At 49.2% G+C, this 26,718-nt stretch overlaps 1 protein-coding gene across 4 annotated transcripts in view; it reads right to left on the bottom strand.

Moving 5' to 3' along the window:
* Positions 1 to 3,054: 3,054 nt before the first annotated feature.
* GRID1 (glutamate ionotropic receptor delta type subunit 1) overlaps positions 3,055 to 26,718 on the bottom strand; it is a 680,604-nt gene continuing 656,940 nt past the window's right edge. For 2 of the 4 annotated variants that reach the window (XM_032838417.1, XM_032838411.1), the window contains exons 14-16: positions 20,452 to 20,618; positions 13,899 to 14,139; positions 3,055 to 3,781 (exon numbers count right to left, since the gene is read on the bottom strand). In XM_032838417.1, coding sequence (XP_032694308.1) covers positions 3,353 to 3,781; positions 13,899 to 14,139; positions 20,452 to 20,618 — 837 coding nt within the window. In that variant the 3' untranslated portion in view covers positions 3,055 to 3,352. Of the gene's footprint in view, positions 3,782 to 13,549; positions 13,641 to 13,898; positions 14,140 to 20,451; positions 20,619 to 26,718 lie in introns of all 4 variants that reach the window. The other 2 variants (XM_032838424.1, XM_032838432.1) reach the window with 2 other exon arrangements.

Genomic DNA, 26,718 nt, shown 5'->3' with positions numbered 1-26,718 from the left:
GCCAGACGCTCTCCTCTCAGTTCTTGGAAGTTGAGATCTTGATAATGAAAACCAAACTCCTCTTTGGCCCAAGGCTGACAATAGAGTCATTTCTCCCTGGAAGGCCTAGAAGTCAGAGAACCTTGTGATACACAAGGTGGGGCTAGGGAACATATGTATCTGGGGGGTCCAGGGCCCAGGCTGGTGATTCCAGGCAGATGGATATTCATCAGAGAATGATACCCATAGAGACTCTGAGGGTCTGATAATGAAAAGCCAAGCTGTGGCTCCCCCAAAGAATGACAGCCCCTTAGCCCTGAGGCTACAGAGAAACAACTTATCTGTGGTCAGAGTGTAGGGATGAGAGGAAACAAAGCCAACTGACACTTAAGAGGTTGTTCACTCCACAAGGCCAGGGGAACACGTCTCCGTGCCGTATGGCCAAATTCCCTCCTATCAGATTTCTAGTAACTCATGTTATACAGGAAATTGTTAGATAACTGAAAATTAGAGTTGCTTCTCAGTCTGTCCCTCGCATTGCCCCCTGGTTGATATGGGGGACTGTGGACATAGACCAGATAAGGAGGTGTGCCTCCACACCCCAGGCCTGTCTGACATCCACTTGGTCAGAGAAATTTCCCTCACGATCGCCCATGACAATGGGACAGAACTCAGCTCATGACCACAGCATGCCCGGGAACAAGCAGATAGCACTTCCTCATCCCAGAGAAGAAGAGGGTAGGGAGCAAAGTCAAGTTTTATTATTAAACAACTTTAATCCAAATGCTGATTATTATTTGCAGTGTCTGAAGGCACAAAATATACCTAAAATGTATGGAATAGTCTAAACAGAGTTATAAATCCAAAGAGCAAAGCATGAAAAAAAGATACATTCTGAGCTGACACAGAAATCCGAGTTGGGAATTTTTTTTCTGGAGAACTTACTTGAATATCAATCATTTCCCCTCATGCCAAGGGTAGGAAATTTTAAAAATAACATAAACATGGTGAAGAATAACACCATAAGATGTTATGGGTTTGTTTGTTTTTTTTTATATAAGCAGAATACCTTTTCCTCAAAGATGTGTGTGCTCTCTTTCTCACAGGCGCGCGCACACACACACACACACACACACGCACACACACATACACACCTGCCCTCACTCTACTGTCCCTCACACCCATTCTAAGCAAAGCTGTCCAAGAAGACATCCATGGTGTACCCCAGAAGACAGATCATTCTCAGCACAAAACAGACTTGGGAGTGAGATAAGGCAGTGAGACCAGAATTTGATTAAAAAAATAGATATATATGAAAAACTGACCATCCAGGGCAAGGCCCCCAAAGTGCTGATGGAAAGAAAACGAAGCCTGCCCTCCCTCGGGGAAACCGCCGCCCACCCAGGCTTCGCTGTGCGCATGCACCCGGCTCCTGGCTCTCCACACTCTCATTGGAGAAATGTCAATGGATCGCCTTGGTAGCGCTAATATCAGGCCATTCTCGGTATCCAGAGATAAATAACATAATTACAAACACTCTTCTCTCCGGGGTGCTTTTAGCTGACTATGTGATGCAGCCGTTCCTTTCTGCTCAATCATGTCAGTCAGGACTTCAGGAGAGAAATCAATCCGGGGCTAGTTATCACCCTCCTAAACACAACTCTGGACTAACTCTACAAGGCTAAAAGAGATGCAGTCAATAGTCTTTGTATTTGTCCATGACCACAGATGGGCTTCTCGGCTCCCTGATTACCGCCTAGCCCAGAGAGAGGGGTGGGGGGCAGGGAGCCCAGTCCTCTGGGGCCCCCATATGGGCTGTGTTCACCACCCTGGCAGGTTAGGAGAGCAGAATCACCTTTGTCTTCAGAAGAGCTAAAGTGACAGAGCTCTGATTACCAGATTACCGGGAACTGCTCTGCTCCTAATAGTTCTCTGTCTGGTTCTATAGTGTAATTACCCCAGGAAAGATGGTGAGGGGTGGCGTGGCTCTCTGGCTGTTCTGGCCTCAAGGAACAGAGCTTCCCAGCAGGTTGGCCAATTCAGGGATAGTTCTGGGAATCTCAGAGACTATGTGATGCTCCCAGTCAGAGGGACCCCTGCTATGGGCTGGCTAACTGCTTGAGGGCTTCTGGTCTGGAGAAGGGGGCAAGGCAGGTGGGGAGGACTGGGTTCTGGTCATTTGGCAGATTGCTTGCAGGGTTTTAGACCTGAAGACACCCTCTCACTTTTGGGGCTGCTTCCCTGGAGGATGATTTACTTGTGTTCACATCACACCAAGTTATGCTGCTCCTTCTCTAGAAGCCAAGGCTCCTTCCTATCTGAACAAACATGGTCCCTTTGATCTATGCCCAGCACTCACCATCACCTAGAGCACTGGTCTGCTGAACAGGGTGCCTCCCTCCACTTCTCCAACAGAATCCTTTGACCTGAAACTACAGGTTGCAAACCCAAGGGGATATCCTCCCTCTCCCTGGCCTCACGTCTCACCACCTCACCTGGCCATCACACCACACCTAGCCTTTTTCTACACCCACGGACAAGGACAAGCCCACCTCTGCCAAGCCTCCAGAGCCAATGATGGGGCCTATATGCCTTTTTCCATATTCTATCACTTGTTGATTCTTCTAATTGAGGAAAGAAAGTAAAAAACAAGGCCAATAGTATGACCCCTCTGTATGTCAGCAGCAAAGCTCTCAGAGACGGTCACCTCACTGGGGGGTGCTTCTCTTGGGCCACAGCACATGGTGTCATGTGGTAGGTGACCAAGAGGACTGCCCCCTGTCCCAGGAGCCTCCTAAGTTCCAGGCTGACAGGAACAGCTGATCACCCTATAGCACAGCGGCCTGGGGTCATGCCAATGCTGGCTCACTGTTGGTCTACCCAAGAGGATTAAAGAGGAACAAAGGGCCAGGAGCAGAGGAACGTGGCAGGAAACCATGGGACATGGGAACAAGCAGCATTTGGGGCTCCTCTAAAGGGAATAGCTGCTCATCTTCCCCTCTCCCCCAGCAGGAAGGGGCTCCTTATCTGATCACCCCCTCCTGCCTTCAGAAAGGCCCAGGAATAGGGGGCTTCTTTGGCACTTCAGAATGATCACAAGTAATTTGCCTTTTTATTCATATAGAACAAAATTTACAAAGTCATTCATACAGTTTTTGTGTTTTTTTTTTTTACTGACTTCGAAAATTGGGAATATTCAAAATACACTTTTACCCCACTCCATTCTGTCATTATTTACACGTATGTACAAGAAAAATGAGAGTCTCTGTGTGTGTGTGTGTGTGTGTGTGTGGTTTGTGTTGTGGTTTTCCTGTATTAAAAAGCTCTGCTGGTCGGGTGGGTGGATGGACGATCGGCGGGGCGGGCGGCGCAGTCAGATGGAGGTGCCGTGGGAGGTGTCCAAGGCCTCTGGAAGGACGCCTCCCGGCACAGGCTGGAAGGACATGGGGATGGGGGTCTTGACTGGGCTCTGGCGGAACAGCCCCCCATTGGGCGACCTGTGTTTGCACTGCATGGACGGCATGGTGGCGGAGCTGCTCAGGGCCAGCGGCAGGCTGCTGCCCGGCCCTGACGACAGTGTCCGGCTGGTGCCGTGGCTGCTTTGCTCGGGTAAAAAAGTGCTGACGGACAGCTGCGTGTTCTGGTACTCTCGTGTGGGCTCCAAGGCCTGGCTTGGAGCCAGGCCCCCCATCTCCAGGGCGGAAAGCTCAATGGATGCTGGGGAAATCTGCTTGTGGGCAATGTCTTCATCCATGAGGCTGTTCATGCGCCGATGAACCTGCTCCAAATTCACTTCTTTGTCCTGGAGGGAAAGCACAGTAAGGTCAGCCTGAGCCCTGAGATGAACCACAAGTGGGCTTTCCACCAACTCTGGGAGGCCTGGAGACCCCAGGTCTATTCAGCCTGCAGACACTGGGGGGGCATCCCCCCAGTCCTCCCACCCCCTCTTCACCTGGATGGCCGGCCCTCTGTTTTCTGGGGAACCAGTAGCCTAGGACACTGGCCCTGGGTAGCATAAACCCAGCAAGCGGGCTTTGGCAACACGTGCCTCCCCTCCTCACTCTGCTTAGAGCCCCTGTCATACCCAGAGGCAACCCTGTGAAAAGATGCCTTGAGGAACCAGCAGAGACAGAAGGAGAATAAAGGAGTTCCCGTGGGAATAAAGGGAACTGGTCCTCGAGTCCCTGGTGGGCCCCATGTATTTGCCATAGAGCTCACAATGTTCAGAAAGCCTTGTGTGATCATCCCCGTCATCCACAAGAGGAATCCTGGGTTCGGGAAGATCAGTGTCCTCCCTGGAATCACAACCCTTTGATGGGCAGCCTGGGAAGCCTGGAGTAGGAAGTGAAGTCCTGGCTGCCCCTGAAAATCCATTCTCCCTGTGCACAATGTCCAGAGATGCCAGCAAGCAGGCACGCCCCTGCCTCCAAGGCTCATGGGGCTAGTTCCTAGATGAGGAAGATGGAGGAGATGGTGAGGAAGGGGACTTCTCAGGGTTCAGGTGACTTTTCTGGTATCAAGAGGATTGAGACCACCAAGATGGTGACCCTCACACTTGACTCTTTCTCCATATGGTAAATGGTAGCAAGGAAATGGTTTTTGTGTGCTTAACAAATATCATTCTTTTCAAAAACCTGATGTTTTGTCTACAATATTAAAATAAATCAAGGAGGCCAAATTACTTGGAAGCTCCTAAAAGACAAAGAAGATGTACTCTAGCTGTTCAGTTCGCCCCAAGGAGGTGGGGCATGAGACCAGGTGTCCATAGAGAAGCCACACCGGCTCCTCGATGAGGTGCTCAAAGTTTCACTCCTATTTTCAGGCAGTATGAGTGCCAACGTGGTAGGCAAGCTCATGGCTATTGCTATGTTTCTCTCTGAGGTCAGACTGCTAGAGAAATGCCATGTCAAAGCTCCAGTCTGAGAACACTGTGGGCTATCTAATGGTGGCATCCATTCGGTAGGAACCTGTCTTGTAGCGTGGTTAGAAATACCACACAATGGAGAAGCCCTGAATGCACTTTCAAAAGGAAAAAGAAGGAACCATACACATTTAAGGGCCATTCCAGTGGCTGCTCTGAGCTCCTAGGAGGCTGGTGGGAGATTTTCTCCAGGAAGAGGCCACCCTGAGTAGCTGGCGTGAACACCCCTCTCTCATGGGTGGTTAACCCCCAGGAAATCTCAATCCAGCCTTCCTTGAGCAAGGAAGTTGCTTCTGCACTTTGCTCCTTATTCCCAATGCCTCCTGGCGTGGTGAAGGCAGGGCCACTGCTCTCTCCACACCTTTGCCAAGTTCATGACTGGTAGACAGAGGTTGGATTCTGTGGGACACAAGCCATCTTTCCCAGAACCTTTCCCGGAATAAGAAAACTAACAACCCCCACAAGAGAGTAAAGAACTCATCCCAGGCCAAGAGCAAAGCTGAGAATAAGAAAGCCAACTGATTTCAGAATGGAAGATACCATGGGGCTTGACACTGTGTCCCAGATGGAAACATCAGAAGTTGCTGGCAGGGCCCCATGGGCAGAACCAACATTCCAGGGATATGAAACCCCACACAGCAGAGCTCAGCTCACTGAGGCTGGGAAACCAGCTCCAAGTTGAGGACATCTCAGGGTAGCAAGTGTCGTAGGTGACACTGGAGAAAGTGGCTGGAGAGGACCAGGCCTTTACTTAGCCTAACTAAACGTGATGCATGGGCTGTCTTTCACAGACTCTTTAAAGCCTGTAAAAAAGACAAGATGCCAAATTCAAGTTCTCTCAACTACCTTACAGCATATTGATCCAGGTCTGTGCAACCTTGCCTTTTTCTCTGTGTTTTATCTATTGTTTTTTATTCTTGCATATGAATCTATTTTTTAATAGTTTTTTAAACTGCTATATTAGTCCCCTGTTGTTTTAGGGCCACCATGGATCAATTATCTCTTCCTAAGAAGACCATGGTTTGTGTGCTTTGGGGAATTACTTCTTCCTCACTAGATAACAGTTTGCAGGTGCCCTGCCCCACCTGTAGCTAAGATGCAGGACAATGACCAAGCAAGGACAATAGGACTGAATCTGAATCCTGAACAAAGAGATAAAAAGAGACATAAAAGAGTTGATTATCCTTCCAATACAGTAGGAATACTTCAACAAACTTTCTGCTCCATGACCATCCTCCTATCTCTTGTCTCCCAGCTCTGTAGACAAGCCTGCCCCCTGCCCCCCACCCATCCTGCTTCTCCAGTCTTCTCATGGTTGCTATGTGCTCCAGAAAAACTGCTGATACAGCACTTTCATTTGCACTGGCCGAAGTCTGTGCCATGACTATGATGGTAAATCTCTGTATCTATTGGTTATTTTCATTTCAAAGTATGGGAAGGATGAAAGACAAGTATCAGAGATCCTGGAAGCTGGGGAAGTTGAGAGAGAACTTCAGACACTTCTGGGGTTTACTTATATAATCCTCCCTTCTCTTTACAGACAGCAAAGCTTGTAGAAGGTTGGATGAGCTGAGTGTCGCTGTTGGCAGTGCCTTCAGTTTCTACTGAAGGAAAACCAATGGCCACTGGACTTGGGATCATAAGGAGAACTGGTTAGTTACATAATCTCATCTTTTCCTCCTTTAGATTTTCTTTCCAGGGCTTTAAGGATCCTTTTGGGGATGGAAAGAAGTCAAGTTTAGGAGTGGACTAATTTGGAGGGGAAGGCAAGCATCTTGGCCCCAGCCCTGTTCACTCTGGTGGTGAGAAGAAAGCGCATGACCCTTTTTTCTCAGAAAAGTGTTCAGGAGATGCTGCCCATTTTGCTGGGGTCTAGAGAAAGAGAAAGGGGTACTTCCTGCCCAAGAAGGACACAGAGTCGAGAGTGGAGACTGAGTGAAAGGAGCCCTCTCTACCTAATGCCACAGACACAAAACAGAAGGAGAGCTTTGGGAGAAGACCAACCACCCAAAATCCTCTGAAGAAAAATGTGAGCAAAAGAGGTCTCTGAGATGCAGTCATTTACCAGAGAAGTATGAGGGAGAAGAGGTTCAGAGAGTAGGATTCTCAAATTGGTTGGGTATAGGCACCAATCTAGCATGATAATCACAGCTGTGAGGACTTGGTCTGGTAATACCAAAGTGTTTAGAATAAAAGTCAGCCCAGAGTGTAGGTGTGGAACAGCCCAACTACCTCCCAAATCAGTATTTTTGGAGGAAAGAGCTTGAATAGTTTCCTAAATCTAAATAATTTTTCTCATGCCTCAAGTTAAGTAAGGACAGATTAAAAAACTTCAAGAAGAACTATAAAGCTGTGCCGTGGGGATTGACTTCCAGCTGAGGTCAGTCATGAGCCTGTAACCTCTCCAGGTCAGGACCCAGAGAAAATGTCCACACCAACTGAACAGACTTCCCAGGGAAACCTGTCTGCCCCAAATGCAGTCAAGTAACTCACCCTCTCTGCCCCAGCAGAACCTCACTCTATTCAAATTCGATTACTGCCAGTAGATCCAACACAAACAAACTCTGGAGGAACAAGGTGCCATCGTGAGCTGCCCATATGTGATTGTTTATCTGGACAGCAAAATGAGGCGAACTAAAGAAAATGCCTCACGCCCCCTGAAAACACAGGCAATCTGGCTCTGAGTTGGCCACGACATCCCTCGGCTGCCTGCTTCCTCCGCCGCTGTCTAGTCCAAGTGCAAGGTGGAGAAAACCACCTTGGGTGGTAAAGCCCAGAAGCATAATCTTGGGTCACCCGGGGCCACAGATTTAGCATACACCAAGTCATTTCCAGTGGCCCCTGGCCAAGGAACGAGGAGGCGGAAATAATCCGCCCACTCAAGGAAAGAGGCAGGAGTGATTTGAATAATTATCTATATTTTAGACAAAATGGGACATTCTATTATGTTATGCAAATTCAAGTAATGGACTTTTTTATGTGAACTACATCAGTTTACATCCTCATTATCTCAAGTTTTTGGTGTTCAACCGCATGGAAACTTGCTGCTGTCTTCATTAATTTACTGTAGGTAACTGACCTAGTCAAACATCCCTGAATATGACATAAAATTCACAGACTGCATTTATCCCTGAATTGGCCAAATTCTGCATTTCTCCCCTCATATTAAACATGATGACAGATGCACCAACAGAGGTGACTGGGGACCCTCTCCCAGGCATTGTCTTGCAGAGAGATAAAGTTCTGTAATTAAGCCGCTGTTCACCAACGTGGAAATAATTCAGTGTACTGGAAAACGGTAATTAACTAAACTATCATCTATGTAACAGCCAGTTACACGTGGGACTTGTTAGAACAGACTTTGTTTAGTGTCCAATGGCTTTTACTTTAAGTTGGGATGGAACAAAAATGGGATGAGGGACTTTGCACCTGACTGGGATGGTTGTAGAGGTGTCCTTCCATTACCACTGAGACCACCCCGGTTATAAATGAGACCCAACAGCTGGGAGAAACACCATCCATATGAGCTTCTTAAGAATTACTCCACGGTGCCTGGGTGGCTCTGTAGGTTAAGTGTCTGCCTTTAGCTGGGGTCATGATTATGGGGTCCTGGGATCGAGTCCCACATTGGGCTCCCTGCTCTACAGGGAGCTTGCTTCTCCCTCTCCTCCCTGCTTGTGCTCTCTCTCTCTTGCTATCTCTGTCTCTCTCTCTCTCTCTCAGATAAATAAATAAAATCTTAAAAAAAAAAAAAAAAGAATTGCTCCAAAGACTTGCCAGCCCCAAAGGCCTGGGCTGGAGTCTGAGACCAGTGGTTGGGTAAGAGCAAAGAAGCTCAACAGCTAATGAAGTGGTCTCAAGAGATGATGGGCAGTTTTCAGAGCATCACGAGAAAGACTTCCATTAGGCGCACTCACGCATTTCACAAGGGAAGGTGAAAAGAAGAGACAGCTAATGGACACTTTCCATTAGAGGTGGGAGCAGCAGGTGTACAAAGGGGTGAACTGAGGCAGGGGTGACGAGATCTGTTCAAGGTCACACAACTGCATGGTAAGTGGAGTGTAAGGATCAGAATCCAATCTACCCAGTTCCCAAACCTGGGCTCTCTCCCACTATGCAGGCTATGTGCTCCCAATTTCCCTTTGGAAGGATGGTGTAGACCCATGATTTTCACCTTTGGCAGGATATCAGAAGCTTTTAGAAATTAGAGTTGTCCATATCCACCCAACCCTACCCTTTGGGGAATGGAGCCCAAGCATCTATATTTCTAAAAAGCTCCAGGATTAATCACCTCTGATGTGCAGCCAGAACTGAAAGCCATTGATCCAGCTGCAATGATTACACAACAATTTAACATTAATAACGTTTTCTTTATAGGAGCCCAGACTGGTTCATTCATTTGATAAACACTTTTGAGCTCCTACTACCAGATGAGCTAATGTTCTTGGTCAAGCATCCATCTCAGCCCCTGGCATATAGAAGGTACTCGGTACTCCAGTTAGATCCATCACCTCGTAACGAGAGGCTCTGCCATTGCAGGGACTGCACTAAGTGATGGGAAGGCAGAGGTGGAGAAGCACCAGCAGACTCTGAGCAGGCACAGACAGGTAAACCATTCGCAGCAACTTGGAATCGCAGCCAGCCTGAGTGCATATGCATGGTGGTGACGGAGCAGGGGGGCAGCCTGTGGAGGTGAGCAGGGGGGATCAGACAGACAGGAGTGATGTCTGAACAGGTTGTGAGGTGCACACTGGTGTATGACAAGCACTCACAGCCTTCCTGCTGGGAGGCCCTGGAATAAGGGCAGCAACATACACTCACTCTCCTCCCCTCGTGCTAAGAGGTCTGATATCGGCAGTGTAGCCATTGGGCCAGGCTTGGTTTTCAGCAGAAGAGAGAAACTGGGGTTCAGAGGATATCAACACCTAGCTAGAAGCCAGGATCCTGGCTCAAGAAAAAGCCCAGCTTATACCTTTCATGGGCCAAATCATCCTGAAGATGTTAGGTAAGAACCCCTGCTCCTGCATATACCCCACCCAGGGGCAAACACGTCATTTTATTCCAGTTCTGTCCCTGTCACTTCTGCCTCCTCTTTCTCCAGGGTGAAGGATGCCTTCCTCCAATGTTCTCAAAGAAAATCAGGACAGGTAAGAAGATAATGTGTAACTTTCCCAGCACAGACAAGGTGCCACACAATGTGACTTGTCTTCCCCTGTGCCCGTGACTGCCCATCACAGGGTCCTTGGGAGGGAGGAGCCCCCAGGCTGCCATTCACCAAGCACGGCCCGTGGGCAGGTGCTGTTTCTGGCACTTTGCACACCTCCCCTCATTGAACCTCAGGGCAACGCTGTGAGGCTGGCATAAAGGAAGAGGGGAAAGGTACAGGAGAGAAAATTCTCTACGTGGAGTTGATGAAGCGTCAGAGGAGTGGAGGCAGAGAAGGGTGTGCAGCCAGAGGGAGAGCCCCTTGAAACAAATCTCCAACCAAGTGCAGCTGGCCACCTGCGGCGATGCCTGGCCACCTGGGCCTCAGCCAGCTCCCGTCTGCAATGAAAGCAGGGCCTGGGGGAGGGCAGGCGAGGCAGGCAGTACAAGCATTCCAAGCTCCCAGCCCTGTGACAGATGATTCATCCCTCACTCTTCATGTCATCTCCCATTTGTGCGGTTCTCATCTTTATTTCATGAATATTTTATTCTCCGAGCAATGGCTCCACTTCCCCCATAAATCTAGAGGGTGGCTCTTTACAGCAAGCACAGAGCCTGCCGCACTCACCTGCACTGGGTAACTACATAATAGCCTGATTCCTTAGAAAAAATATGAGCCTCAATCCACATGAATATCAAGGGGTTGAGCGCACATTACTATTCTTCCTCAAGTAGGTGTCTAAAGTCTGAAGGCATCTTAACACAAGCCATTAAACACAACTAGAACTACACCCAAAGACCACTTTCTGGCTCTTGAGAAATATGGCCAAGGCCCCAGAATGAAGCATTCTAAGACTAACCAGACACTCTCACCTAAGTGCAAACACTGCTCCAAAAAACACAGGCAACCAGTACCACAAAGTGGTTCTGGATTAAGGATCATTATTATTTGTGGAAGATGTGAAAGATATGCTTCTAATATTGTGTTGTGTTCCCTTCCTGGTTTCTGTTCCCTATGTGATGAGGTCCCAATCACTTGGCCTGGCACTCAGATCCCTCAGAGAAAGCCCCTGGTCCCTGGTCCAGCCTTCTCCACTCACCTCCCCCTGCTGTTGCTGACTCTCCAGTCCCCAGAGCTCCAGGTGGGGGACGGGGGGCGGAGGGTGGGAGGTCAGTTAGGACTATTTACCTCAATGCTATTCACCTTGCCTAAATTTCCGATCTCACCTCCAGCTCTACGATCTGCACCAATCCTTTAACACTGACTTCTAACAACTCCAAGCCCCAAGAACTCTTCAGTAACCAGTATCCCTGCCCCCTAAGTCCCCACCATGCCAAGGCTGGGCTGGGTGCACCTCGGTACATCCATGGTACCTTCTGATCACTTGAGAATGGTCCTGACCAATGAAGACTGCTTTGGTCAACCTCTCTGCTTGACACATCTGCCCCTGTGGAGGTGAATTCCCTGAGGACATGGGCTATGCCCCTATAGGAATATTTATGAAAGGAAGGAGAAGAGGAAGAGACAAATTTCATTTGAAAATCAGAAACCCATAAAAACAAGAAAAAGAGGGGATAGTTCCTTCTTCTACCAGAAGGAGCTAGCAGAAAGAAAGGCAGCTACTATGCTTTTTAACCTGCCTCTTCGTTGGTCCTCATTCCTACCTGGAAGCAGGTTGGTGGCAGGGGCAAAATTTCCACATTTTCTAGGTAGGACCAATGTACTTCATCCTCTTGTCTTGTGCCCGAGGTCCTGGGCTTATGTAGAAGCCAGAGAGAAGGTAGGATGCTTTACTGGCAAGAAGAGAGCTGTTCCTCATAGCTAGGTCATTCTTTGGTTTGCTAGTCTTTTCTCTTTGTTTTTCTCTTTCACCTCTGCCTTCTACGTCTCTCCAACAATCGACCCAAATACTTGTCCTTCTGTCTCTCTCTGTCTCTCTCTCTCTCTCACACACACAGTGACTATTCTTTCTGGGATGCCTAGGCTAGGCTTATCACTAAAACCTAAACAGGGATGTAAAGGGACGTGAAGACTGGAAGCAGATGGGGACACCCAATCCAGAGGAAGAATGGCCTTTCCCAGCACCTGGCTCATAAGGGACATTCTGGAAGGCTGAGCCTGGGCACCTACTATGCCCATGCCATCCCAGGTCAGCCTCTCCATGATGGTGAGATGCTCACTCACCCAGAGAGCTTCTCCTGCTCCCCGACCCAAGGACATTTGCACAAAGGAAATCAGGCTATGGCTGATTGGGTTTGGAAAAACACCAGACCCAAACCAAACAACATGGAGCCTGGATACAATGGGATCTGGTCCTCTCTGGTCCCACTTGGAGGTAACTCCAGGGCCACCCTTCCTTGGGTGTGTACTCTGATGCCTCTGTGCATATAGCCTTGGTGGTGAGAAGCAGGTTGGTAACAAGACAGATCTGTGGCCTTTCCTTAAAACTACTCATCAGAATAATTCACAGGTCCTCCCCATGACTTTCTCATACACACACACACACACACACACACACACACACACACAAATTTCCAGTAGCAAAAGAAGCTTGGGCAGAACCATTAACCATTCCTTTCAGTGCTTTTCCCTTAAGTCTCCTCCCTCCTGCTCTCCTGTGGCCCAGGGGTAACAAGGAGAAGCATGAGGCCATGGGAGACCTAGGCTTTGCACTTCCTTGCAGAGAGGCACACAGAAGGCAGAAGAGGAAGATGGGTGTCCCCGGAACATTTCCAACACACTGAGTCAAACGGCAACATCCTTCCAGCAAAAGCTAAGTGCGATGACAGAAAGCGGGATGCCTTGTATGAATGGAGAGTCTCTCCCCTCCCCCACCCGGCCAAGGGTTCCATGACAGACTGATGTATGGGCTGTGGCCAACCAGTCCCTCCAGGCTGCAGAGACGGTGGCCATGGTGACGCTGCCTCTTTGGATTTGGGGCTGGTTACTTTGCTGCATCGTGTTTGAAATTTACACCTGTTTGTGTCAACATGATCTGTTGATGATAATTCAGAAGAAGCTGAGCTGTATGTAGCACACAGTGGCAGGTCTACCATGGAGTGGCTGGGCTTACGCCTCCATGCCGGTGTGGAGGTTTCTGCTGGCAGAATATCAAATAGTCAAAAGGCCTGCCTTGCCACCCTCCCTTAGGGGAACTGACTCCAGGGTGTGAAGCCTTCACATTAAAAAAAAAAGAGCTTGAAGAAAAGCAAAACCCCAATGGAAGGAAGTGTCGTGGGTAGAATCAGCTCGTGCTCACCACAGATAAGGCGGGGAATGTTCCAGAACACGGAGTCCGGACAGAGCCGCCATGTTCCCTGTGCTGGGCGGGCCTGGAGGGGCATATGCAAGGCTGGGCCCTATCAAGATGAGGGAGGAGAGGGAGGAAGGGAGGATGGGAGAGGCAGGGCCCGGTCCCTACTTGCATGCCAGAAGAGCAGAGCCCTGTGGCCCTTGATGGGAAAGCAAAGAGAACCAGGAAGGAATGAGGTCTCCTCTCTTACCCTACAGTTGTTCTCTCCAGGTCAGGGTGGAGGCACATGGGCGGGGCAGGGTAGGGAAGGGCCCTCTGGCGCTGCTCATGCTGCACCCGCTCTACAGATAAATACAGGACTTTAGTGGCCACGGCTGGGGCCTTGGCCCTTCGGTCAAGCATCAAAACATCCCCTCCATTTGTTCTCTCGCTTTAAAATCGAACAAAAGCAATGACACCATCCCCCCCTCGCCCCCCAGTAAAACAGGGCTGTCTGCACACAGGTGACTCTGGTAAGTACTAACTGGAAGAAAGCCCGCCCCGGGGGACTCTCCTGCCTCTGGGCTGCAGAAGGGAGAAGCAGGACTCGGGGCACGGACCTCTTTGGGGGTCTCCTGGTGGCACCGGTTGCTGTTCCACCACAACTCCAGGGCAGCCACCAGGCAGGCGAGGAGGAGGCCGATGGCCAGGATGCAGAAGACCCCCGCGAAGCTGTGCAGCTTGAGGGCTTTGCCGTCGGCCTGGGCGCTGGCAGGGCTGGTGAGGTCGCAGCGGCCCAGGTGCGGCCACCACTTCTGCTTGAGCACGTCGAGGTCCCCGGTGTCCTGCAGCTCCAGGATCCTGCAAGACACCAGCCATGGAAGCCATGGTCCCTGGCCTCCTCGGTGCGGTCCTGGGGACCCCGGCCCCTTCCGCAGCACGCTGGCCCTCCCACAGAAAACGCTGAGCCATGGCAGCTCTTCTTCTGCCTCAGCTGTCCCCTTCCCCAACCCATCCTCCCCTCTGCAGGCAAAGTGCTCTTCCCCCTGCACACTCCACGTTTCTTCTCTCTCCTCCTCAAAAGCCTCAAAGCTCCCGCCCACCCTGTCTCATTGCCCGTGGATAAGGTTCAGCGGCAAAGCACATAAGGACCCTTCACATGGGATCAGGGGCAACATACAGTACTGGCTGAGGCAACACTCAGACTACGGACTTAAAAAATGTTTCCTTTCAAACTTCAATAACCACATTGTAAGTCTCTCCTACCAGGATTCACCAAATCATTCATTCATTCATTCATTCAGCATCTGCCTTAGGCTATGTACGATGTTCAGCACCGCTGGGTGAAGTCCAGAGACTTATACACGGACTTTGAAACAATAATATACAGACAGAGGCTGTGATCAATACTATGATACCAAGATAGAGGGGCTAAGAAATGGTGGATGGGGAGGGTGGTCCAGACGGGGGCATCACAGGGAGGACCTCATCAAGGAGGCAACAGGGTGAGCGCACACCTGAAGGAAGGTTAGTCATCAAATAGCTCCCACTTGTCTAATACATTCTAAGTGCCAGGATATAGCCTAAGCTCTTGACAAATAGTGTTTCATTCTCATGTCAACCCTTTGAGATGGTTCCTTCCATTTTTCCAGAGAAGGAAAAGGAGGCACAGGGAAGTAAAGTATCTTGCCAAGGTCAATTTGTGGTTGGCAGGGATGGCATTGAATGAGGACAGACAACAGCCATGCTTGCAAGTTTGTTCTCAGCTACGTGATCTGTATATCTCAGAGGCTACAACATGGCCAGTGAGGCTCTAGAGAGGCAGTAGGGAGGAGGAGGATGGTGGGAGATGAAGACAGTAAAACAGGAAGAGCTGAGAATGTGGGCTTAGAGAAGGTGTGAGAAGAATCTGCATTCTATCCTGTTCACCAAGGTAGGGCAACCCGTGCTCTTCCCTTATTCCCCATGTAGGTGTCCGGATGGTGGTTTTTCTTTGTTGTGGGATGTGATGGACTCCCTCTCTAATCCAGGGGTCTGAACAGTGAGCAAGTAGTAGCTGGCAGTCCCCAGGCTCCTCATACCCAAGTTTTTCCTTCTGGGGTGGGGGGTATTTTTTTAAGCCTGGTTCATGGTTATACTGCATGATATACAGGTGATAACACCTACGGTGACCACTCTGAGCCCCCTGGGTGTTCAATTTCAAGAGCAGTGGTTCTTTATAGCCAGGAGAAGCTCACTTCCAACTGGCCATTTGAGCAGTCTCTGCCCTGGGCCTGTGTTGCAGGCCACCTATGACTACAGGCTGAGGCTGAGTTCGGTGACCATGCATGAGCTGTGACTGGTGGAGAGGGAAGGTGACAGCCCGGGGCTGGTGGTGGTGGGGTGTCTTCTGACCTGTCAGCATCATGGGCCCAGCAGAGCATGGCCTCCGACGGGCTGTGAACAGCCTGGCTCAGGGCAAAGAGCAGGCTATGGAGGCACCAGATCTCAGCTGAGTGTCACAGGACAAGTGACTTGCCCCTGTTAACCTTGGCTGTATCATCATTGCAAGACAGACCCATGAGCCTTCCACGTGAGGAAATCCTTTGGGACAGGGGCTATGTGTTACTCTCCATGGTTTCTCCCAAGCAAGCACAGTGGCAACCCAACTTGGGCCATCCATGAATGTTTGTTGCATCAACATAAATATGAATGTATTAACAGAATCGTGAAAACTAATCTAAACAAAAATGGTCATGGTGAGATAATGAGATGATGTCTGTTAAGGGCCAAGGACATAAGTCGGCACAAAAGACTTAAAATGCCGCTGTGCACATAGGGGCTTGGTGATGACACAGATCCGTGATTGACATGTGGATCTGTGTGGTTTGGGCTTGGGATCCATATGCCACTGAGTGCCACAGACCTCTCACATGGCGCATCCCGTGATGGACTGGGCAGCAGCAGTGTCCCACTGGACATTTTAGGGAAGCTGTCCACTGGCTCAGGCTGAAAGGCCATCATCTAAGTCTCCGTTGGCAGGTCCGAAGAAGCTGGGTCTCCTGGCAGTTAGAGGAACCCCAGGACTGGGTGGGCAGGATCTCTGGGCTGTGAGAAGCCTCATGGGTAGGCTCCTGGCTTGCCGAGGAGAGACAGCAGAATTTGTATATATTCGTATAGATTCTGCTCTCATGGTCCAAACCCAGACCAGCCATGTCAGGCAACCTCTCCACTTTAGCATTCTTACTTCTAAATTCGGAGATCATAATGACTCCTACCACAGAATTATTGTGACAAAATGAAAAGACGGGACACCTGGCCACCCCTCAGCTCAAGATCTGGCAAGTAATCACAGTTCCCTAAAAGCCACTTCCAGTGGCATGGTCTGATGGCCATGTTGACCAGCAGCCCTATCCTGTCCTGTATTGACCTATGCTGCCCTTTACTGAGAACATAGAAGGGACTGATCATTTTCCATTGTCTTAATCCTCCTAACAGCCTATAAAGTCATTCTTATAATGTCAGTTTCACATCTTGAAGACCTGAGGCTGAACATCTAGATGACTGGCCCACAGTAGCAATCAGAAAGTGGCAATGCTGCTCTTCAGAGCTGGGTCATGCTGACTCGGGAGGCCACGCTCTTTCCAGAACATCAGGTTGCTAAGTGCAGTCAGCCTGCTCTTGGAGAGTCAGGCTCTGGTTTAGGGGACCACAAGACTCTGGCCAGAGCATGGCTATAGGGTCTGATTCCTACTCCTCCACTCACTGACAGCAGCATTAGGCAGGCTGCTAAGTTCTGCTGATGCTTGCCTTCTTTCTGCTCCTTTTAATTGTATGTATTTTTATGCCTGATATTATTCCAGGAAGAATGGAAGGCAATTTATAGGAAAACATAGAATAAAATAAAAACAAACAAATCAAAAGGAAAATTTAAATATGTAAGCAATGGAGGAAAGATAAAACAAGTCACGGGCACCAAATGAGTCCTAGAACAAGGCTAAACTAATGCACACCAGAATAATCTATACTCCTGCTTACGAGTAAACTGGAGTGATCATAGCTGCTTCCTGAAGCCAGTCATTCTATTTTTCCAGACAGATGTAATTGCAGATGCTTTCTTCTGGTCAATAGTTGTGGAGCCCTGCTACACAGCAGGTGCTCCATAAATGGCTCTTAAGTTGTTAAACATTTATTGAATGCCTACTCTGCACGCCATGGTTCACAAACAGGTTACAGCACTCAACCCCCACCATACACACTTATAAGGTGTAGTGTATAGACCCCGTCCTCTGCCAAAGCAAGGGAACGTATCTGTACCCAAGGAAACAGCTTAATTCACAGGCCTAAGGGAAAGAAAGTTACTGCAGTTCCAGGTAAGACTGGGGGTCTATTTCTGTAAGACCTTTTTTCCGTAAATGGCATGGAGCATTGCTTTCTGGATCTGCCCCCCTTCCTGCTCTCAGGCATGATGTTCCCAACTAGGGGCACCTCATAGTTCTGTATGCACCATACAACAGAACCTCTTGAAGAACCACTGGCCATAGTAAGTTGGCAACCCAAGGTCTGAGGGTTCCCTCCAAGTAGAGATCCATCTGCCCAGGTCGGGGAGGGAGGATGCTTCCAGTTTAAGAGGGGCTGCAACAAAGAGCCAAGTGATGATAATTCTGGAGGCCAGCACAGCCTACTGGGGACATTTACTTAGAGTCACAGAGCACATGGCCTTCTCATGAAAGCAAAGAGTAATAACCAGAATAACCAGGAAATTGGATTAGGCACTTTTGTTTCTGGTCACTTCTGGTGTTGGGGAGCAGCCAACAGAGTCTCTATTGGGTGAAATTTTGAAAAGAACCTCAGGGTCAGCACTTTGATAGATAATGAACAGGCCTCCTCAAGGGCAAGCCTGAATTTTGGGACCCTACACCCCAACACCGGTCCTGGTCGACTGCCCTATAGGGCCATACAAAGGGCATGGAATTACTTCTGCACCCAGCAAGCAGTCACAATTTTGAAAGTGACCAACCACCCTCTCTCTGCTCATCTCCTTCTCTGGGTTGAATATCCTTAGGTTTCCTCCTGATCTGATTTGGGACTGCTGAACAATCCAGCTGGGAAGCAAGCTCTCTCCTCTCTTCTCTCCAGTGTGCCAACAGTCACTTCAGCAGACTTTGGAGCTCTCTAGACAGTTCAAGTACATGGGGACCCTATGCTTCCCTCACTGGGACCCTGGGCTTCCATGACTGTGGTCTGGGGGCACATTAGCTGTTGACCCCCACCCCAGCTCCCCTACCATCTGTTCCAGAAAGGTGCTCACAGATTGATGGTGTCTGGAATGCCCTGAGCCTCCTGTCTCAGAAAACCAGATGGAGTACACCTCAAGAACACCAATGCAATACACATCCTAGACAGAAGTCATTCCTTCTTCATGCCTTTAATTGTAACACTTGATAAAACTCTACCCCTTCTTCTCCCTGGTCATCTCTGCTACAGGGAGCAAAGGGAGGCACAGAATGTATACTTGATTAAATTCTAGGAAAACAAAACAAAACAAAAATGCAAAAGCCTCATTTAACTTAGATAATTCTACCCTTTTTCCCAGTTTTGCAAACAAGCTACTGAATGGATGGGTCACAGGGTGTCCTCCTCAGCCTATCTCTGATGGGGTTTAGGCTCAAGTGCTCATGGTCACAAAGCCCTAACCCACACCTCCAAGGTAGGAGAAGGAAGGCAGTAGGGATTGGAGGTCCGACAGCAATGTGGGTGAAGGAGTGGGACTCAGGGACTTGTATTGTCCTCTGGACTCTGCCAGGAGCTGGCTGAGTGACCCTCTGTAAGCTTTAAGGTGTTAAACGATGGATCTCTAACCACTCTTGACCCTCCAAATAGATCATCCTTACTGATGGGATATCTGTGTTTACCAGCCAACCTGTATTGCCCCTAAGCTTGGGTACCATGCCAGTTTTTTCACTTGAATACCATTTTGGATTTTGGTGGGCCAAAGGCAGAGCCTGTCTTTAGGGATTCCTCTCTGGGCTCCTCAGTCCTGCCCTTTTTACTCACCAGGATGTCATCTCATAGACATGTGTGAGCAATGGGCCCGAGGCACAGACATCCTTGGGAAGAGGAGCCCAGGTAGCAGACTGGCTACTGGGAAAAGGCCACTGAGCTGACCCATGTCCTCACTTCCACCTTGTCTGGTAAGGCCAATACACCTAGTCAAAGACTAAGGCAAGCTTCTCTGGCAGAAGCAGTGGGGTGGTGATGACAGATTATTTTTCACAAGGAAACTGGCCAGGTGTGCAGGCTGAGCACTTGGGAACTTGATCATGCCCCAGTGTCCGGAGAAGAACAGGCTCAACAAAGGATGGGCTCCCACCAGCAAATTACACTGGAAGCTTAAAAAGCCAATACATGTTGGACATGCTGTTTCATTTCTGCTGTAGGGTATCCATGGGCCCTTGCTTCGGCTAGAATACCCACCCCTATTCAGCCCTCCTCCCCCACTACCCTGCCCCCTACACCTAGCATTTGCTAGTATTAATTACCAGGAAGCTGTTCTGGGGAGTATGGGAAGGAGGCAGTCATGAGCCACCATCCACTCTGCAGGGGAAGGCAGGTCCCTTGCCTGCCTCAGTAGGTGCCATCGGCCTCCTCAGCCCACGTGCCCATGAAGATAGGGTCAATATGCTTTTCTGACCACACTATTTTCAAGTCTCCACATTGACTCTTCCCACATTGACTTTTCCCACTGAAAGCCAATGTCGGAAGTTCCTATTACTTATAATAAGTAATTACTGCATCCTTGTTAGATCCAATTCATTATTCACTTAATTTCAAATAACTGGGCCTAGGTGGCTAACTCATCCTCATCCTTTAGGCCTCAAGTGTCACTTCCTCTGGAAAGTCCTCCCTGGCCTCCCTGGGGGGCTGGTCGGTTGTTTTCCTCTGCCCTCCTCCACCTCTAGAAAATCCTCTCCATTGTACTGAATGCCCCAGGCCAGCATGCTCTGCCCACATCATGGCTCCAACTGAGACTGTGTACCTTCATTGGAAGGGACCTCATACTTGCTCTTCTCTATCCTGGGCTGGCATGGAACTAGATGGGGTGGGGGCAGCCGTGCTGGGACACAGTCAGGGCTGAGGAAGGTTATAATAAGAAGGTTACCCGCCAAGTCCCCCTTGGCTGGCGGAGCTTACCTCTGGGAGAAGAGGTCCCTGTAGGGGCTGCCATGCTGCAGGGCGATGCCATAGCCCTTGCTGCTGACGCTGTTGCCAATGACCGTCACCGAGCAGTCATCATCCGTTAGGGCCGCGTACTCCACCACTGCCACATCCCACAGGAAGGCGTAGTTCCCCTTCTTGGCCTGAAAGACCAAAATCACCATGAAGTCAGGCAGGCTTGCAGCAGTTTTGAGTGGTGAGAACTGCAATCGTGGGATTTGCAGGACCCTTCTACATGGGCCCCTGCCCGCTAGCCAGCACCGCAAGCTCTTCTCCTATTTTCTGGCAACAAATTCTGCTGCATGCTGATGCCACCCACTGTGCTTAGACATAAAAGGCCATGATGCTGCCTCCAGGAGACTCCAGGGCAGCTCACGTCACACGGAGAGGTGGGGAAGGGGAGCAATAGGTGGGCTCTCCTGCTAGCCTCCTGCTCGCAGTGGCAGGGACCTCGTTCTCAGATTAGCAGCCCACCTTGGAAAGTGCAGAAAGGTTGACCTAGGGAATTGAGGTTTTCTGATCAGAGATTTAGAGGGAAACATAATAGTCCCCATTTAGTATTTGTACTTAGAACCCAACTGAACCCTGCTCAGGGTGAACATGAAAGGCCCTAGGTTTAGTGGCCCTGAGTGGCCGTGACCTAATATCTAGGTCACAAACTTGCTATGCACGTGGAAGGATCCAGGACAGGGTCCTGATTATTATGGTGTCATGCTGCATTTCTGCCATTTGCCTTTCCCTGCTCACACCAGAGTGTCCCCATGCATACAAACATGCACAAACACATACACATACACACATGCATACGCACATTTTAAATGTACACATATCTGCATGCATGTGCAGACACAAAGGCACACAAGCATACATATGTGTGGGACTGCATGCACGCGCACACACGCGCGCACGCACACACACACACACACACACACAGGAGCGGGTTTCTCTATCAAGGCAATGGCTGCAGATTACTCCATCAGGAATCTGCCCGTGGCCATGCTGAAGTCCCACTCCATCACACCCATCCACAGCAAACTTTCTATTTTATCTTGAGCCTTAATTCTGACTTTGCCGGGAGTCTGGGCACAGAGAAGAAATGTAAACTGCTTCGCTTCTTGGAAGGCGATGTAAACTAGACATTGTCACTTGACCAGCTTAAAATAGAGCATAATGTTCTTAATGTAGCCCTGCGCCTGGTTTTAGCTCTATAATGAGCAGGCAGACGTCTCTTTGCCACTTCTTCCCTCCTCCCACAGCTCACACTAGGAGCTGGAAGCCCCGAGTCTCGGCTTGGAGGCAGGCCTGAAGCACAGCAATCAAGAGGCCAAGCTGGCCTGCTACAAGCTTCGCCATATCGTCGTGGACGTGATCTCTCACGTCAGCTCAGTCTTCACGTCCGCTGAGACTTCCCATGGAGGGCCATAGTTGCTTAGAGGAAGATAGTCAAGATTTTACTTCTTTCAAGACCCAAAGCACACATGGGCCCAAACAGATCACTTTCTCTTCAGAAGTTTTCCATCAGAGGGATTTGTAGGTAGAGTGTGGCATCCCCTCACCCGGCAGGAAGAGGCTGCTCCTAGCCATTCCCACAGTGCTGTCCAAGGACCCTGTAAGAATGGACCCATGCACCAGTGCCACCCGTGGACTCTTACATCGGGGAGCAATCCAAATAGGACATCAAAGCCTCACTCCTTGGCCAAGCCAATTTCAGATGTCCCTCAAGGACTTTGACCCTGGTTGCAAAATTACACTCATCTCTCTCCCTCCACATGGGAAGATAACAGTCTTTGAAATTTTTTCCTGCTGGCAAACAAGTTTTCCCATGAAAAGATATAAATTTTCAACTTCTTAGTATCTGAGTTTCTCAGCAAAATGTTGACTTATGACCTAATATTTGGCTTCGGTCTGACTTCGGAGCATTTCACATCTACGCTCGCAATTCAACATGACAATCAGACATTGTTATTTGTACGATTTCAAAAGGGCATGTCATGTTGAAGGAAGAATTAAGATCATGTTCGTTTCCACCTTTCAAGTGATGTTCCCAGAAGGAAAAGGAAATAAGCTGGCCTTGACTGAGTGGAAACCGACTCTGACAAAAGCTTGGCACGGCCATTCTAAGGGGGTACTTTGTTTCCTTCGAGTCACAAGCATGGGTGGCTCCATACGGGGCTCAGTGATAGGTGAGCGTGGTTCCATGAAAGAAGCATTTATTGTCTCATTGGCCTAAGCTGAGAAGGCAGGAAAGACACAGAAGCAATGCCAGTGATGTCTCAGCTACAAATGCCTACTCACCAGGAAGGCACTCAAGAAAAGAGGGGAAAGTGGTTCGCGTTCTTGAGCTGCCAAGTGACCCCAGACATTCAGTCTCCCCATTTGTAAACAGGGACTAAATGTACTATTATGTTTCCTGTCTGCTTCAAGAAGCATGTGGCCGGTCCCAGTCTACCAGGCAATGCGTGAACAGGGAGATCTGGAGAGGCTGGTGTGTCCCATCTTGCATGCAGGCCAATATGAAGACCCAGCAGCAGTGATGCTCCATCTTTATGAAATACTTTCTCTTCCTCACACCCCTGCCTCACTTCCTCAGCACCCCAGAGCTTCCTACATCCTCCTTTTAGCCCCACACTGAGTAAAATGTGGCACCATAACCTTCTCTAAGCTTCCGAGGGAAATTTTCTGGATCTTGCAGATGTCTCCCCATCTTCCTGGTGGGTCACAGACCCTATGAGACACAGAAGCCTTCTTTGGTCTGGCTATGCTCTCGGAAATTTTCAGCTGCCAGCTATAAGTAGCCCAAACATCCCACCCATCATGGTTATGTCCCCTGATAGGGACCCTCTTCTCCCCATGTAAAATGAGCTCCACAAGTCTCCCACCAAATTCTAAGATATACTTCTCCCTCATAGGGTCAGAAACAGTTTTCCATGGGCCCTTATCTAGCTTCTTATTCTGTGCTGTTTATCCACAAAGCTTGGGGTATTTGTGTGTGTGTGTGTATGTGTGTATGTATACAGAAACATATATATATGCAGAAGCATACATATACAAAAGGAAAGTAGTAGAAAACCATAGGATGGATACAGTATTATTACTGTTCTTCAGATATATGAAATGTAATATGCCAAAAGTTGGATAGGATTATTACATAATGGAGTGCTATCAGTGATTCTTAGGACAAGCAGCTTCAAGGTTCTTCTTTAATCTTGTGACACAGTCTGTTACCACACACCACACTGGCACCAAGTCCGATCTCTGTTCCCCTGTGTGCCCTTGTCCATCAATAGAACACAGAGGCCCGGCAGAGATCTCCAATTTCCCAGACATTACCCAAATACAACCCTTATTTCCCTGGGCTGCATCGGAACATTTTGCTTTGTTTCATTTTCCCCTTTCCCTAAAAGGAAAAGGAAAGGCACGAGGTTCAGACATGAAATGAAAAGATGTGAAGACTCAGGGACAGGAGGAAAAGAACAGCTTCCACATTAGAGAAAGCCAAAGCCTCTGGACTTCCATCCCTGGCATGTCGGGATAGCAGCAGGTGGACTGGCCCGCCCTGACCTGTCTCCCTGCAAGCCTCTTAGCAAACAGGATCCAAGCCCTTCCCTGAAGTCTGCTCTGCCCCGTCACACACACACACTGGAACACTACAGCATGGAAAAGGATGGCGACATGAGGTGTCTGGTCCCAGCACCTCAAGCACCCTCCCCAACATTTGGGAGAAAGGGATCAGCCTCTATGGCTAGAGGAAGGTTGGGGCACCACAAACAAGGCCAAAAGTGAGCTGGAATATGGGATGACCCCCTCTCCATTGCTCCACACTGATAATAAAATGAGATTGCATTGCCTTTCACTGCACCCCTGATTCCGCCCTTCCCAGAAGTCCCTTGGAATACCAACTTTCAGAGGCAACAGCCTCAGAGGCGAGAACTTCATTATGCTCTTCTCTGCCATTCTAACTGCTTTTGGAAAGGGGCAAGCAACCACTTTGTTCCCCAAAACAAGGATGCTGGTACTGCAAACGTTAAACACAGATGTTATGGGAAAGGAAGCGCTGAAGGAAATCGGGTGTCTCGTACTTGCTACGCCAGGGAGAGTCCCTGCTGGGTGCGGGGACCTTCAGAAACCCGATTCCTTTTCCATCCCTGGTATAAGTGTGAAGGGCCAAACATCAATCCCCTTCTACAGACAAAGAAACTGAGATTCGGGGAAAGAAAGTGACTTGCCCTGAACAAACCCAGGTTACGAATGGCAGAGCCCGGTCCGGGTGAGGTCCCTGTGGCTCTGGCTCCGAAGAAGCCTGGGCTCTCCTCTCTGCCCCGCTTGGACTTGGGAAGAGGATGGCTGAGGAAATTGCTCCCAGCGTCCTTGCCCGCTGATCCCATCCCAGGGCAATGCTGCTGGTGACAGAGTGCTCGGAGCTGGCCTTCTCCAGCTTTGCAAACAGAGGTGGCTTGTGGAACTGCTGAAACTCTGTGAGATGGACATCACAGGGACCTATACTATCTGTCCTTGGATGGGGTTGTCAGGATATTGGGGACTCCTTGGACTCTTAGTTCACCATCCAGGGGCACACCCGGTGCTTCTCTTTGCATTCACCTCTCACCCCAACAAAGCAGAGCTTGGTCCTCTCAAGAGTCCTAAGTCTTAGCTCCCACGGTCTCATTCACAACCTGGCAGTGCCTCACCATGCACAGCCTGGACCCCAGCTACAGGGACACACCTGCATTATGCACTGTAGCAACTCACAAGGTGCACAGTGAAAACCCAGATCATCTGGGCAGAAAAGGATAATTTCACAGTCTGCTGGTGGGAATGTGGGCTGGCACGATGTTTCTGGAATGGCAATTTGGTGGGGAGATTCACTTTTAAACTGTGCATACACAGCAATTGTACCCCTAGGGATTTATCCTAAGGAATTATTCAGTTTCTGAAAAGATGTTTGTACAAAGATTTTCAGAGTCACACCGTTTAAACTAGAAAGCATTGGAAATAATCTATATGTTCAACACTTCAGAATCAACTGGGTAAATGATGGTATCAAATGATGGAATATTACATCACTGTTACAACAGAGTTTTAAGAGAGTATTGGTTGCTAAGGGAAACGGCTGTCCATGGTAAACAAGGACCAGCCTGGGTTCTCAACTCCAACTGTATCGAATGTGAATCCCAGCTCCAGTGCTTGCTGGCTGTGTGAGCGCAGGCAAGTTGCCTAACATCTCTGTGCCTCGGTTCTCCTGGATGCAAAATGGTCCATACCTCACAGAATTCCAATGAGGATTAAACCTCTCAATACATGTGACGGGCTTAGCGCCTTACCTGGCACATAGTAGAAGCTAAATAAATGGCAACCAGTATTATGCTGCGTAGTGAAAAAGAATCTGTTACACGAGAGTATTTGTCTTGTGTATCCTTTTTCAATCATTACATAAAAATAATATTTTTATGTTTAGGAAGAATCAAAACCAAGCACCAAATACCAACAATGGTCATCTGGGGTGAGGCCATCACAGGTGACTTCTGGCAGTTTCTTCCGTTCTGCTGCGTTGCCTGTTTTCTGCAGCTCAGCAAGCGTTTCTTCTGTGACTACAGCTGTCCAAGGGGGAAACTTTAGCAATCTGGCCTCCTTCCTTCAGCACAGTGCAGTGAACAGAGTAGGGTTCTAGACATGGACAAACACAGGGCCATATCCAGCTCTTCAGTGAACCCACAATCTTGGGGACTAAAAACGGCTTCCTAGAGGACTACGCTGAGTATGACATTACAGGCCCAATAAACCATGTCCGGCAATAGTGAGGGCTCAGTGCAAGCTCTGTGTCCTCCTTTCTGTAGTCCTCAGCCTGATTCAGGAGACCAATCTGTCAGCTCTTAAGGGAACATCCTTCTTCCCACCCACTCCCCCTCACCCCCTGCCAGTCATTCCTGCACCTTGACCAAGTCATCAACATGCTCTGTGGGAGCGTGTGGGGTATGCGTGTGTGTGAGTGTGCATACATGAGAGTGTGTGTGTGTGTGTGTGTGTGTGTGAACACCACAGCCCGCAGGAAAGGAACAGAGAAGTGAACTCAGGTACCAAGCACCAAGCACCTGGAGAACCATGAAGGGTTTATGATAAGTAGACTATCAGCCAGTAAGGAGCCTTCCTCTCCTGGTCAGAACAATGGATAGGTTGTTCCAAATGACATGTCAACGCAGGGCAGATAATCAGTAGGACTCTCAGAGCTGTTCACAAGCCAACCTC

The sequence above is a fragment of the Lontra canadensis genome, unplaced genomic scaffold, assembly GCF_010015895.1.
Source record: "Lontra canadensis isolate GAN:19392208 unplaced genomic scaffold, GSC_riverotter_1.0 scaffold3, whole genome shotgun sequence".
NCBI lineage: Eukaryota > Metazoa > Chordata > Mammalia > Carnivora > Mustelidae > Lontra > Lontra canadensis.
Note: the sequence above shows the minus strand (reverse complement) of the source record. Positions and strands in the feature narration are given on the sequence as shown.